We start from the raw sequence: 15977 nt of genomic DNA, 5'->3' as shown, positions 1-15977 counted from the left end.
CTGTTTTTTCAAATACCACTCCACACTGTGTTAATAAAAAGTTTCTTCTTATTGTGGCAGGAAGATGACTCTCCAAAGTATATTCTACTCTTTTCCAATGAGGTCTTTTGTCTAATGCATCTTAAGTAAATCTGCAAAGGAATAGCAAATCCAACAGATGCATATTTTTTAAGAAATTAGAATGGAGACTTCAATACTGGAGATACAAATACTATGACATTTTTTAAAATGTAGAATTAACTTTTTTTAATAGATTTTATTTATTTGTTTGTTTATTTATTTATTTATGGCTGCTGTGTTGGGTCTTTGTTGCTGTGCACGGGCTCTCCCTAGTTGCGGCGAGCGGGGGCTACTCTTCGTTGCAGTATACAGGCTTCTCATTGTGGTGGCTTCTCTTATTGCGGAGCATGGGCTCTAGGCGTGTGGGCTTCAGTAGTTGTGGCACGTGGGCTTCAGTAGTTGTGGCTCATAGGCTCAGTAGATGTGGCGCACGGGCTTAGTTGCTCCGTGGCATGTGGGATTTTCCCGGACCAGGGTTTGAACCCACGTCCCCTGCATTGGCTGGCAGATTCTTAACCACTGTGCCAGCAGGGAAGCCCCCTATGACTTTTAAGATATAAATTAGAAGACATTGAAATTTTCAGTAGATACAGTAGGAACCAAATTCATTCTTTATTTATTTTATTTTTTTTACTTTCTTATCCCGTCTACTCTTTTTTCTCATATTTCTTTACCACCATGTTTCACACATAATAACAAGCCATGCTCAGTAAATGTTTGTGCATCTTTCCTATTGTGAGTTGTTGAGTAACTGCAGTACAAAATTCCAACTAATGTGATGTTACTATATATAAATCAAACAATCTCTTCCGGTCTTTAAAGAGCAAAAGTCCAGCAAATGTTTACCTGTAGAATAATAGGAGGGACAACCTTAAGGAAGAGAATATCTGTGAAGACTCAGGCCAGGTCCAGAAGGCTCCTTGTGGATGAGTGTTGAGAGAGGAAACCCAGTACAGACTCTCATCTCTTCAGTTCAGAGTCTATGCTCTATGAAGATATTCATAGTAGCAGATATTTTGAAAAGGGTGATGACTGGTATAGACAAACACTACAAATAATTTTGGAATATTTTTCTAGTGTCACTTGGGAAACTACTGAAGGATGTGAATGGTTGTTTTTATTTATATCTTTCTATTTCTAGTTATTCATTTTCACAGTCATTCTGGGTTTGAAGACTTGACTATTAATTAACCAATTAATTTATTGTATCTGAGTCATGTATCAACTCATTTACTGCAAAGAACCATGCTGTGAAGTAGATACTTTCTCCTATTTATAGATGGGCCTATGAGATTATGACTAGTTACATTGTTTTAATAAGATCCCACAGGTGAGATTAGACTGAAGGTTTTCTGGTTTCTCTGTTTCTTGCACTCTATCTGTTGCTATTCAGATAGACGCTAGGAATCCCAGAAAACAGAGTGAATGGCTGTGTCTACTTCTGGGACATCTATGCAAAATCATGACATCTGGAGAACTTGCTTGGTACACTGGATTCTAAAATTTAAGTTGGTACTTCAGGTTTGTTATTTTTAACCCACTCTGCTTTTCTTTGAAATTATTCTGTCAATTGGCTTTTAAGGAAAGAGCCTATATCGAGTCTTGTAATTGAGTATTGACTTTTATTGCTAGTGATGTGGCTGTATCACACAGTGGAATGAGGAGGAGGAGTGGGGAGAAATTGAGATAGTGGAGTGGATGGTGGCAGCGTAGAGGGCCAGAGGAAAGCAACTTGGATCTTTGCAGCTAGCGATGGAGTGGTGTAGCTCTCGGTGGGGAGCACGCATCTTCTGAGAACATTCCTAAAAATGGCAAGTGGGGTGCAGTTTTTAAAAATATGGGTAATCTTTATGTAATTCATTTCAAACTTACATAAAAATGTAATTAGGGCTTCCCTGGTGGCGCAGTGGTTGCGCGTCCGCCTGCCGATGCAGGGGAACCGGGTTCGCGCCCCGGTTCTGAGAACATTCCTAAAAATGGCAAGTGGGGTGCAGTTTTTAAAAATATGGGTAATCTTTATGTAATTCATTTCAAACTTATATAAAAATGTAATTAATTTTAACTATGATAACAAATGCTCATATAGTATTCAATATGAATACAAAAGTGAATGTGTCCAATAATGCTTTGAACTTGAATGGTCAGTTTATGGGATGGAGATTTTGGTCAGAAAAGTTGGTAGAAAAATGAACACTAGAATGGTGCTAGAGGTGCAGGTATGAGCCTCCCCACATGCTCCGTCCCCTCAGATTTATTTTATCACTTAAAGTGATATCCTCCTTGTGTTTGCTTCCACTGATATGAGAACCCATATGAACTGGTTTAGGGACAAAGAAGCAAGGAGTAAAAGGAATGCTGGCTTACTCCTGAAGAGGGAGGGGCCTGGGAATTGTCAGTAGAAACCTACTGTTTCCAGATAAGTAATGACAACATTAAAAATTTTCAATAGATATTTCCTGAGCACTTATTACATGCCAGGCACTGCAATAAGTGCTTTATAGGTATTACCTCGTTTAAATCTCACAAAACCTATTATAATTCCCATTTTACAGATTAGGTAACAAAGGTACAGAGAGATTAATAACACAACTAAGTCACACCTGTGTAAGAGTGATTTTTCTTTTATTCATTCTACAAGAAACCAAGGAGAGAAGGATGCAAGAAAGCAAAGGCATCTAGCACTGTGCTTGGTATACGTTTGGTGTCTAATGCATGCTTATTAACTATGTTTAGTCTGGATTTTTGAACAGTTCAGCAAAGGCTCTTGGCAGCCTTTACTATAAAGTCTATTAGGCAATAAAATGTGTGAAGTGTCTACAAAGGGAGCAAGAGGCTTCTTGAAATAGTTGAGGTAGACTTTAAACTGAATTTTAAACTAAGTCATTGTTTTCCCCAAGTTCCTCCCATTGTGTAATCTCATAATATTATGACATTCTTACCTCTGATCTTACTAAAGGGTTGTATTTATAGCCTATTTTATAAATTCTTATGACTCACCCCATAAAGTCTGTCATGAACTGGATCTTTAAAAAATGAGAAAAATATCCCTGCCTCTGTTAGAGTGATGGGAGTTAAATAACACCCAAATGTTTTTCCAGGTTTATGCTATTTATAAACTATTAAGAAAGGGGCCTTCTCCACCACCTTCCAAGTAGGGAAGTTTATAAAGTTTCATTTAATGGGACATGATGATTATGGTGACTTGATGATGAACATATCTTCAGCACCTACTAAGCACCAGAGACTGATTTATGCTTTATTTTTAATCTTCACAACCAGACCTGGGATCTGAGTACTTCATGTTTGACCAGTGAAGAAACTGAGGCTCAATGAATTGTTAATTATCCCAGAAACAGCAATGTATAAATAATAGAGATATAATTTATTCCAAATTTGAGGTCTGCATGATACAGGTTTTAAAAAAAATTTTTTTGATGCGGACCATTTTTAAAGTTTTTATTGAGTTTGTTACAATATTGCTTTTGTTTTATTTTCTTGGCTGGGAGGCATGTGGGATCTTAGCTCCCTGACCAGGGATCGATCAAACCCGCACCCCCTGCACTGGAAGGCGAAGTCTTAACCATTGGACCACCAGGGAAGTCCCTGCATAATATAGTTTTAAATAAGGGATTAAACAAACAGCATTTTTTTAAAAAAATGCCAACTTCCAAAACCCTGTCATTGTTCCCAGTGCTGCTTCTAGGCCAGAAGTTTTAGGCATTTACTGGACAGCAATCAAATAGCCATAGAGTGTGTTTCAGATTTGGGATTCATGAGTATCAGCGATTAGACTGATTTTCATTTACTGTGGCCTCTGGGAAACTGGTAGATGCATGAGTGTGTGAAATATCAGCAGTGAGATAAATTTAATAAAATTACTAGAACCCAGCAATGCCTGCAAAGTTTATTTATGAATATGATGCAGATAGTGATAATCAATCCTCTGGATATGTCTTAGCTCTTTTAAGAGACAGTGTTCATGATATCTGGAGCAAAACCCATGTCTTTTCAGTTATTTTACAGTTAAACTTGGAACTTCATTGGTCTAATCAACAATCAATCATTGTTCCCCAAGAAAAGGGTTTTTAGTCTTTTTTTTTCCTGTAATACAACAGATTCAAATGTTTTGCAATGAACACTTACTTTCTCATGCCCAGGATTATTTTGCAAGCACTGTTAATTCAGATATGCCTCTGGGTTCTTAAATCCTTTCTGAATTTCTCTAATCATCCTGGGGGTTAGGCATGGGGTTGGTTTGTAAATTCCTGGTGTATAGATGCATGTCAGTGTCTTAGTTTTCTTTATATCTATCTAAGTCTTTACTGTACCAGGAACTATAATTTCATGGTACATGTTTTTACCAAGGAATTCAGTAATAAGCTATTGTCAATAAAATTAAGTGTTTTTTAATATTATTCCAGAATGTTTAGTGATGCTTGTGTTTGTTGGGGAAAATTCACAGAAATGCCTTTTTTCTTGGTATTTGCATCTGGTATAAGCGATATAAATATCCTTTCTAATGAAAAAGAAATAGCTAAAAGGAGGAAGGAGTTATCCATATCCCTATATGTCTGTCTACCTATCATCTATCTACCCATCCATTTATCCATCCTTCTTTATAGGTAGATATAGATACAAATAAGTAGATACACATAAATAAGTAGATATACATAAAATACATATATATGTTTGCAATGAAATCCACTAAAATATTAACAGTACAAACCTACAGATAGAACACTATGGGAAATTTATCTTTTTCTCATTTTGTTATAATAACATAGTCTTATTCTTAATGATAGAATAAATGTCCATAAAAACCATGTAAAAAATAAAATATCCTAAGCTCCAAATAGCCATGGACCATGTTTCATATTTAGCATTAACGGGTACCAATAAATCGATTTCACGTGCACTTCTTAGGAGGTCACCTCAACCATGAAGGTTTTCTTCAGTCCTTCCTCCTAGATGGGATTGTACATGGCCTTGGTCTTAGTTTGTCCTTCTACAGATATAGAATACCATAGACTAGGTGGATTAAACAACAAAAATGTATTTCTCACAGTTCTAGAGGCTGGGAAGTCCAAGATTAATGCACCAGCAGATCCAGTGTATGGTGAGGGCACATTTTCTGGTTTACAAATGGTTCTCTTCTTGTATCCTCATTGGCAGAGAGCAGGGAGAGAGCCTATATCCCCTTCTTCTTCTTCTTCTTCTTTTTCTTTTTTTTAAATGAGGTCATTAATCCCATCAGGAGGGCCCTACTCTAATGACCTATTCTAACCCTAACTACCTCCTAAAGGCCTTACTTCCAAACACCATCACATTAGGAGTTAGAATTTTAACATATAAATTTTGGGGGAGACACAAACATTTAGTCTACAGTATCCTTCTTTGAGCCTCTGTTCCATCCTGTTTTAGTTTATTTCACTGCTTATTTATAGACCGATATTTCTAATTATGCCTTGTGTTCCTTAAGACATATATATAGCTTTTTGTATTTGGCATTCCATTGCCAAAGCTCAGATACTGGTGTATAAAAAGGATATTAATGTTGTGAAAAAAATAATCCCTGTATAATCTTGATACTTAGTGTTCCCGAGAAGCACTTGGCCATAGACACAAAGCATCTTAATGTTGTCTTATCTGGAAGAGTTTTCGCAACAGAAGAACTACTGCCCATTTAAAGTTTTAAATTTCATGAAATTGTGTGTTGTAAATCTGCTAAAATATCTATTCTAATTTAAAAAATTTTACTAGAGAATCAGTAAACATCTGATTTCTACGGACAAATAGGAGACTAAATATATATTTTACTTAAAATGAAAACAAAACAAACCAACAGCAGCAACGACAGTAACACATACATACCATGTAATCAGATGCAAGTTTTACACACACATTTCCTTTGAACTGCCATAAATAACTTGCTGGCTAGCGCCATCCTGCTTTGGGCTTGGGTTCATTGTTTTATATGGTATTTTGTGGCAACTGCTAATTATCATAAGCTGTCCAATAAATGTGATGGATTGTCCAATTAACTCTTAATCAGCATCCATTTTTGAAGATGTTACCTATTGAAACTGATGGCAGTTTATGACCTGCATGTTGCATATGTAGCTAATTACTCCTTAGACAATAATTATTAAGTTTCTTATGCTGCATTCAGTCATTTTGTTTTACAAATTATGATGCCATTGTGTTTCCCAATTCATTTGACTTCGCAACTATGGCTCTCTAAGGATTACTAAAGGTCTGCTGTGGAATGTATGGATCATATAAACATTGAAGTAGATTACAAATATATCTGTTTTGTAGGTTTTCCATCGACCGGCACACTGACCTGGAGAGACAATTCAACGTTAATGCAGATGATGGGAAGATAACGCTTGCAACCCCGCTTGACAGGGAATTAAGCGTGTGGCACAACATAACAATCATTGCTACCGAAATCAGTAAGTGCCTGGGTTTGTTAATTTCTTCCTTATGTAGCTGGGTTCAGTTTATGCCTAGCGATCATATGACAAGTGGTCCCAGTTTCTATTAGATACTTTGGCATTGGAACTTATTTTATTGTTCTTGAGGAGCCTTTGAATGCATCGTCTCAACATGAAATAACTTACACTGTGGTAAATGACCAAAGAGTTGCAATATATGTGGGAAGGAAACATTCTTCTATCCAAGTATTCTTATATCTACATCCATTGTTCAGCCATCAAAAACAATGTTTTGCATATTGAAATATGGGGAAAGATTTAGTATGAAAGGGTAGGTTAAAAAAATAGAATTCAAGAACTATATACCATAATTTAAATAAGTGGACCCTAACATATATATTATATTTGATATAGAAACTATTACATATTTAAACCATGCATATACACATACATATATACATGCAGAAAATACAGAAAGAGAATTTACGTTGTCAATACATATCATTTTGGGGAGATGAGATGATAGATGATTTTTTGGTTTTGTTTTTTAGAATTAATATGTCTTACACAGTAATCATGGACTATTTAAAATTATATCTTCAACCTAAAATTTTTCATAAATTACATGTGAAAATGTAACCTTTTTTTCAGAGGAGGTTCCAGGGTTGTTAAAATAACACATGTTAGTCTTTCTGCCAATTTTTAATGAGCACAGCTTCTTTGATTACACTTAATGACACTATAATTGAGTCTCTAAACAATAGCTATATGGTGAAATTTAGTGCTATTCTGTCTATGAGAACTCACACTCTGTCTCACCAGTTTTTTTATTATACAGAACATGCAAAGGGGATGTGATATTCATTTTCTTTCCAAGCAAAAGACATTCTGCAGATTACCTGACTTTATTTTTCCATAAAGGAGCTGATGAGGACTTCACAGTTTACAAAAGTTCAAGGGAGACATTACGTTCTTGAGGGAATTAGGGTAGAAGGAATCTGAATAAGGAAATAAAAACTCACAATAAGAAAGATTTGTGGGCATACATATGTAAAGGACATCAGCCCTAAGATCTGCTCTGTGCTCTCTAAAATCTGCTCTGGTTTCACAGCTGATGTCTCTGAGATACGTTGATAAATTTGTCTGTAAGAGGAAGCGTAATCTAGACCTTCATGAAGGGCATGGTTTTTCCTTGTTCTCAGATGTGGGGTAATGTCTTCCATGGAGTCTTACTAAAAACAAAAGAAAACAAAACACAACCACGGTGTGAAAAAGTGATGATTCAAGAGTGAAGAATGTTTCTTTTGGCAACTCAAAGCAGGCAAAGAACCTGCTTGATATGGAATGAAAAAAGAGCTTTGGAAACTTTGGTGTTTTTCCTTATTAGAAGTACCATTTTCTTCTCCAGTATGTGACTATGGCAATAGTTTTCCCTTGTAACGTTAAGGGATAAAGGAAACAAAGCATCCCATTTGGTGGCTTTGGTTTATTAGAAGTCTTAAAAATTGAAATTTTTACAATTTACAATGTTGAAGCTGTATATCACCTTAAGCCTCTGAGAAAAACTGTATCTATTTAGATTGGTTTGAGGCTATATAAAAACGCTCTAAAGGACCATGGTTTTCTTTAAAGTATGTAGGCAATAATTACTTTTAAAAGAATTTTCTCATATATTGAATATAAAAACCTACTTGAGTTCGCCTTAATCTATGACACTTTTTTTATGAGATGGGTGCCTTTACTTAAATATTCATCAAGGAGGCCCTAATTATTAGAATCCACCTACTCCACTGTAAAGAGTAAAAGGAAATGAATACACAGAATAGGTGGTTAGGAAATATTTCAGGGGCAATCCAGAAACAAAAGTCTCATTTGCAAGGAATCACAGACAAGTAAGGAAGACAGATACAAAAGCAGATGCTTTGGGATAATGAGCTGTTAATTCTAGGGTGACAAGGGTACCAAACCAAGTAAGGGAAGACATTCATTTGTTCATTCACTTAATGATTATTTATGGAGTCTTCGGTACTTGGCAAGCACTGTTTTAGTGACTGAGGATATAGCAGTGAACAAAATAAGCAAAAACCCTGGTCCTCTTGAAGTTCTCCTTCTAATGGCACTTGGAAGCCCCTGCATATAAAAGTGTGAGTTGGAATCTGCTGATAAATCTATAAAGAATGACACAGAGGCGAGCAAGAAAGTGCTTGGGAGTGTTGGGAATTACAAGCAGCTCCATGTTGATGGTGTGAGAAAAAGTATGACCACAAACCTCCTTCAATGAACATATGACTGATTAAAAAATATTGAAATATAGATCAGATAAAGTTTTCTGCATGGCTTGAGAGAAATCACTCAAGTATGTCCCAGATTCAAGGTTACAGTTAGCTCCATAGAGACCAAATAGGAAATGGTTCTGTCCACATGACAACCCTCAGCTTTACTTTGAACCTTATAGAATTAAAAATATACAACCTAAACTTACATTATTCTGTTGACATCAGTGGGAGTTATCTCACCTTTTATTACATCCTTTTTTGACCTTTTTTTTTTTTTACTCAGAGTTTGAAAACTAAACTTTTTTTTTGACTTTTTGCATGTAACTTTCTTAAAACCAACAAGATTGAGAGTACAAAAGAGAACTTTAATTTTAGTCTGTAAAATATAAGCTGAGGTGGGCATAATTCTAGAAACTTAAATGTAAAATTAGGTTATCTTTTTTTTCTAAATCATGAAAGGAAGTTGAAATAAGATCACAGAGAACTTAAGAAATATTGGAATTACTATGAAAATGGCTTAGAAACTTGTTTTCACTTGGTTTTATTATTTAGCCCATGTACTGTTTATCTTCCAAATCCGCAGACCATGTCTTGGAAAAAAATATTAAAGGAAGATTTATTGTATTTGGATGAGATGAATATTTAAAACCACCCAGGACAATAGAACCCCACAGGGGGAGGTTCTAATAAAGATAAAGAAATATTCATTCCAGGGAGAACAATTTAAAATTACTCTCAGATCACCATCTCTTCAGACAAAAGATTTAAGCAAATGAAATTAAGCTAAAAAATGGATTTTAGCAAAGTCCATCTGTTATCTCTTAATGAGAATGGAGATGTCATCCTTTATCCTCTTGTGTCAGATTCACTTAACCAAGGCTGAGATGCTTCACTGTGTATATTTCCCAAGAATTTCAGTGGTAATATATCTAACTTGCCATCACAATCAACAGGCACATCTCATTACATGATCTGGCAGTTAGATGCCCAAGTGCTAACAAGAGATTAGGCTTGTATAGCACATCTTTGCTAAGTAGCTTTGCTAGTAGCATCCCTTGAAACTATTTTGCATGGCTGCTGTGTACCATGGTGGTGAAGGCTTAAAGTAAATTTAGCTAAACACTGAAAAAGTATTACGTAATCCCTATAGTGCATTTAACTCACATCAGTCTTTGAAAACAGGTACTATTTCTGTATGCATTCTCCAGTCAAGGAATCTCAGACAGAGGTTAAGTAACTTGCCCAGAGTCTCCAAGAGAGCAAAGGGTGGAGGCAAGATTGGTACCCTTGTTGCTTAACTGAAGATTACATGCTCTTAGATGCCTTCTTTGGGGGGAACCCTCTCCTATATCTTCTTTCCTTCCATCCTCCTGCTTAAATCGAGCTTCTGACACTGCCACATCATTTCCTGAAACAAGCGAATGAAATAGTTCTTCTGTGCAAAGCAGAAGGCTGGTACGGGGACAAGAGTGCAGTGGAGGAAAGAACAAGCCTGCATTTGCTCAGGCCCTCCTATTCTAACGTTTATAACCCAGGGGAGGAACATTGCCTAATGGACAAAGCCAGCCTTTGGAACTGTTCAGATGGGAATTCTATTCCCATTTTCGAGATCAGGAAACTGAGGAACATTTTAGGGGACAGCATTTTTCAATGAAGTTCACAGAGAACTTGACACGCCCAGCTGATCCCAGTCACCTGGGTTATTGTTCAAACCGGAGTTCTGGTGTTTGCCTAGGACCTATGGAATTAGAAACTCAAGGCAGCCATTCAGGAATCCACTTTTCGCAAGTTCTCCCACCTCCCCTCCACCCTGCCCATCAGATTCATGTTATAATTTAATTATATTATAATTAATATAATTTTATATTATAAACATAATTATGATATTTTGAAGGAAGGCAGAAAAAGGTGCCGTGTTCTTCTGTTTGTGTGTTTTGGTCTCTATTTTGTGTTATTCCTGTGGTGATAGGTGATATTTCACTGAGCTGAGGTTTGAGCTAAGGCTTGTCAGATGATGCACAAGATCCCTTTAGGTTGGGCAGTGTAGTGAGACCTACTTAAGAGAGTGACATGGGTAACAAGCTCAGCTGTCAGAGAGATAAAGGATATTGGGGGACAGTAAGGGAAAAATTTGCTTACAATAGAGTCTCTGCAGGGGCATTTCAGAGGCATTGAATGCCAACTTTAGAGTGTCCTTCCCAGAGAAAGTGGTGATGTGGGATGGAAAGTGGGGAATCCCGCTGACGCTGTGTACCCTAGAGCTGGCAACTGGCATTTACAGAAAGCATACTACTAGTGGTTACCTGAAAGTATTGTAAAGCAGGAGGCATATAATTGCCCATTAAATTAATCTCTGAGTTTGTGATAATGCATTGCTCTAGCCCAGTACAGTGGGCTGCACACAATATTGTCAATGAAGCTTTTCACTAATGATGGTTAAATCTCCCAGGGGACATACTAGTTTGATAGCACTTAAGGAATGTTTCTTCCTGACATAGGGCCCAGCTGCCAGAATAATTGCTTTGTCCAACCCAGGCTACTTAGGAAAAACACATCTTTATAGGGAGCTCATTGTTTTGAGAAATTCTGGGTCCTGGAGTTGGATGGAGTTGGCCACATTTTGCCCATATAACCTTGGACAAATTATTTCCTCTCTCTTGCTCTCAGTTTTCCCACCTGTGAAATGGGAATCATAATTGTTCTTTTAAATTTAGTTTGTAGTAAGAATTGAATTAAAAGTGATGGTACTATACCTTTTAGCTTAAAGTCTATCTATAATCTTTAGTAATTGATTAATAAATCGTATATGTTCTTGTTAATACAGCCCTAACCTGAGGCTTTGAATAACAGCTTAATTTTAAATTATTTATTTGGTTTATATTTTCTTTTACCCCTTCTCCCCACAACAACAAAATTGGTAGTCGTGACCTCTGTGTTACTGCTGGGTGCAGTTGTGTTTCTTCATTGCACAGCCAATATGTTCACTGACCTTCCTCTTGTCCCTGGTTTGGGCATGGTGGATTGACCTGTGCCTAAATAAAAACCCTCGAAATGAAGCAGGCATATTCTTGGAGAGCCTGATTGAATTAAGGACTTCAGATTTTATATCAAGATCTCGTTCAAAATATGCAGTGTCTCTATCTATTGCCTGTGGCGTAATCAGGACTAGAGTTTCTTTAAGATCAGTATCATTCCCTTGTATAGAATTGAGTGGAAGCAGATGGAGAGAAGCTATTGTCCAGTTCAGAAACTCTCACAGAAGGGAAGGGATGATGAAAGTCTGAGGTGAACAGTAAAATGCAGGGGCAGGAGTGGTTAAGGGCTCCCAAATATCAGAGAAGCTGTAGCACTATGGCTGACTGTCTGGGAATATAGGCACATGGCAAGTTCCTAGCAAGATCTCCCTACCTCCCCCCTACCTCCCCACTACCTCCCCGCTATAGCATGCAGGTGCTATAAGGTAGAGATCAGTATTCTTAACAATAGAGATTATAATGGAGGGAAGTGGAAATAAATTATGGGAAAGTGAAGGGGAAGCTACAGTTTCCTGGGAAAGAGATCAGCATCCAAAATAAGATTTCCCTACAGGGAAGAATGGGAGTGTCATTCCAAGTTCAAGGAGAAGCCTGATACAGGCCCCGCATGGATATCTTTTTGTGGGTAACCCACACCAGATTTATTTTAACCACTACAGTGCCCACTTCATGTACAGCTGCTCCAGTTACTTGAATACTGACTTGGGAATCTCTCCCTTAGTTCCTCTTTGTTCTGCATCCTTTCTACCGATATCCTCCCACCACCTCTCCATCTCTTTCATCTTTACTCCTCGTTTGTTCTAATCTACTGATATTTAGAAAAAGCCTGCAGATTGAGACTGGAGCTATATCAATAGATTTTAACTAGGAACTCCTTTAAGATGTCACTATGACTAATAGCCCCTTAGTCCTAACCCAGAAAAAGGCAGAAGGTAAGAGGCTTCCATCCCTATGTCTTGCCCTGGTCTCTCTTTATAATCCACCCTCCTCAAATCCTTAACAGTAACTCCTACTGTAGACAACTGTAGATAAAAGGATAGGAAGTACGCAGCAAATAGTAATTCAAGGTTTTCAGCTGCAAGTTGTAGCAAACTGACCAGTCATAGCAAATGGTCATCTCCAGATCTGAGGGTACCAGATTAAGTGGGGGGCAGGTAGGGGAGGTCCTAGATATGTGAAGAGATTATAAAGATTGGAGGATAGTAGGTTGGTTTACCCTCAGCTACGGTTTCTCTGGGGACAGAGGAAGCACATGGACTTGGGAAGAAAGTGCAGACATCAGTCTACAAGTCAAAGAGAATAACATGTGAATTAAGTGGTCAAGTTTATAAGTCATTTTGCTTGGATGGAATCATAATTTTTTCATTCAGTCACACTCACTCCATTGGTAAATTACTTCTTTCTGTGGCTTAGTTTCCCTATTTATAAAATGGGGGATATATTGAAACACCTTTAGAGGTGTGTGATAAGGAGTGACTATGTTTACATCCTAATATCTTTCCTAACATAGAATAAACTTCTGGTAATAATGCTTATGCTAATGTTAATTATCATAACAATAATTATAAAGTAAACATTAATTTTATCACTTTATATAATTAAAGAGGATATGCCTAAAAGTAATCTTTTTGTCATCAAGTAAAACCACCCAGCTTTATTTTGAGGATATACAAATTGTGAGTTTTTGAGGACGTATCATCCTAAGATGAGTTGGGAGGTATAATTTTCCACAAAAATATGTATTCAGAAGGAGGGCCTTCTTTCCTCTTGTCAGTCCTGGCCAGCTTGGCAACCTTAAAAGCCTTCTTCTTACCCCAAACTAAGGTCACAGCTACTGTTACCACTGCTTTCTCAGACAGCAGTAGTGCTTACTAGGTAAAACCAAACTATGAAGTCAAATTTTCAGAGCCAGAAAATATGCTCTATGTGTGATTTGAATAAGTCACATAATCTCTTTTAGCCTCAGTTGCTATATCATGACAATTAAATGATGTAATACAGGTAGAATGCATAAAATAGAGCCTGGCATATAGGAAGGACTCAATAACGTTTCTTCTTTCCCCTCTCTAGTGCCCCTCCCCCCTCCTTCCTCACCCTCCTCTCTATCCTTCTCCAGACCAAACCTGGTGCCTACTCTCTCTTGCATAAACATAAACTTTATATCCTTTATCTAAACATTCTATTTGTCATTCAGATCTCCCTTTTTCTCCCAGCCACTTGGGCTTAGGAATAAAGGGAACCAAAATAGTCATACGGACATTGATTTGTATTGGTTCACTTCTGCTGCATAACAGACTGTGTCAAAACTTAAAATGATAAAGATGTATTTCTCGTGGTTCTCTGGAGCAGCTGAGTGGTTCTTTTGGTCTGAACTGGTTTTACTAGTCTATCTGGTCAGCTGGTGGCTTGTCTGGAGCTGGATGATCTATATTGGCACCAATTGTATATATGACAGGCTAGTTAGGCATTAGTTAGCACCTCTTCTCTGCTCCATATGGCCTCTCATCCTCTAATAGGCTAGCTCAGCTACTTTGGTGCTACTCCCAGGCTTCCATGGAACAGCAAAAGACTGGGGAGCAAGTACTTGACAAGTCTCTATTTGCATCAAGTTTGCAAATCCCACTGGTCAAAGCAAGTCACATTACCAAGAGCAGGTTTAAGGAGTGGAGAAACAAATGTCACCTCTTGATGGGAGGAGCTGGAATTTCCAAATATTATGGGCATTCTTTTTTTGAAAAATTAATTTCACACTGGGATGCTAAATCTCAGTGTATATGACCAAGAATGATATGGATCTGTAGCCTCTACACACATAGGTACTTCCCTTCTAGATTCCTCTTCTCAGATACACTTAAAATTCTCTGCTCTCACGTCTTACTTATTTGAGAAAAAGATCCATGCTCTTTGCCTTTAAGAGACTGGTTGAGGCTTGTAATACCCATTTATTTGCTTGAGGTTTTGAAAATACTTTTTTTTTTTTTTGGCCATGCCGTGTGACTTCCGGGATCTTAGTTCCACGACCAGGGATGATCAAACCCGGGCCCACAGCAGTGAAAGTGCCGAGTCCTAACAACTGGGCTACCAGGGAATTCCTTGAAAATACATTTCTAAAGGGAGAAATTGGTAAAGTCCTTGTTCTCATGACACATTTTATTATTGCTTTGTTATTGATCACTGTTTTATCCTGGGAGCCTAGCACAGTTGGGCTCCCAGTACATATTTGCTGGGTTAATGAATGAATAAAGGAAATAAGAATTAATACCACAAGATATTAACCTGATGATTTCTGACTCTAAACAGACACCATTGATTAATTGGTAGAAAGGATTTCTGCTTTTAATATACCCCACTTAGCTCTTTCTTAAAAGTCTTGGGCAGACAAGCACATAGCACAATGGCTTTTCTGGATTTTTTTTTTTTTAACATCTTTATTGGAGTATAACTGCTTTACAATGGTGTGCTAGTTTCTGCTTTTTAACAAAGTGAATCAGTTATACATATACACATGTTCCCATATCTCTTCCCTCTTGCGTCTCCCTCCCTCCCGCCCTCCCTATCCCGCCCCTCTAGGTGGTCACAAAGCACCAGGCTGATCTCCCTGTGCTATGCAGCTGCTTCCCACTAGCTATCTATTCTACGTTTGGTAGTGTATATATGTCCATGCCACTCTCTCACTTTGTCACAGCCTACCCTTCCCCCTCCCCATATCCTCAAGTCCATGCTCTCCATCCCGTCTTACCCCTAGGTTCTTCATGACCTTTTTTTTTTTTTTTTACTTAGATTCCATATATATGTGTTAGCATACGGTATTTAGCTGCAATGAACATTTTGGTACATGACTCTTTTGTGTGTGTGTGTATGGTACGCGAGCCTTTCTCTGTTGTGGCCTCTCCCATTGCGGAGGACAGGCTCCGTTCGCGCAGGCTCAGCGGCCATAGCTCACGGACCCAGCCGCTCCGCGGCATGTGGGATCTTCCCGGACTGGGGCACGAACCCGTGTCCCTTGCATCAGCAGGCGGATTCTCAACCACTGCGCCACCAGGGAAGCCCTACTCTTTTTGAATTACGGTTTTCTCAGGGTATATGCCCAGTAGTGGGATTCCTGGGTCATATGGTAGTTCTATTTGTAGTTTTTTAAGGAACCTCCATATTGTTCTCCATAGTGGCTG

At 37.9% G+C, this 15977-nt stretch overlaps 1 protein-coding gene across 3 annotated transcripts in view; it reads left to right on the top strand.

Annotated features, from left to right (window-relative positions):
• Positions 1–15977, top strand: part of CDH8 (cadherin 8) — a 382227-nt gene that overhangs the window by 255960 nt on the left and 110290 nt on the right. For all 3 annotated transcript variants that reach the window (XM_028478220.1, XM_028478221.1, XM_028478223.1), the window contains one exon: positions 6379–6515. In XM_028478220.1, the coding sequence (XP_028334021.1) occupies positions 6379–6515 (137 nt within the window). The remainder of the gene's footprint in view (positions 1–6378; positions 6516–15977) is intronic.

The sequence above is a fragment of the Physeter macrocephalus genome, chromosome 17 (genome assembly GCF_002837175.3).
Source record: "Physeter macrocephalus isolate SW-GA chromosome 17, ASM283717v5, whole genome shotgun sequence".
Lineage (NCBI taxonomy): Eukaryota > Metazoa > Chordata > Mammalia > Artiodactyla > Physeteridae > Physeter > Physeter macrocephalus.
Note: the sequence above shows the minus strand (reverse complement) of the source record. Positions and strands in the feature narration are given on the sequence as shown.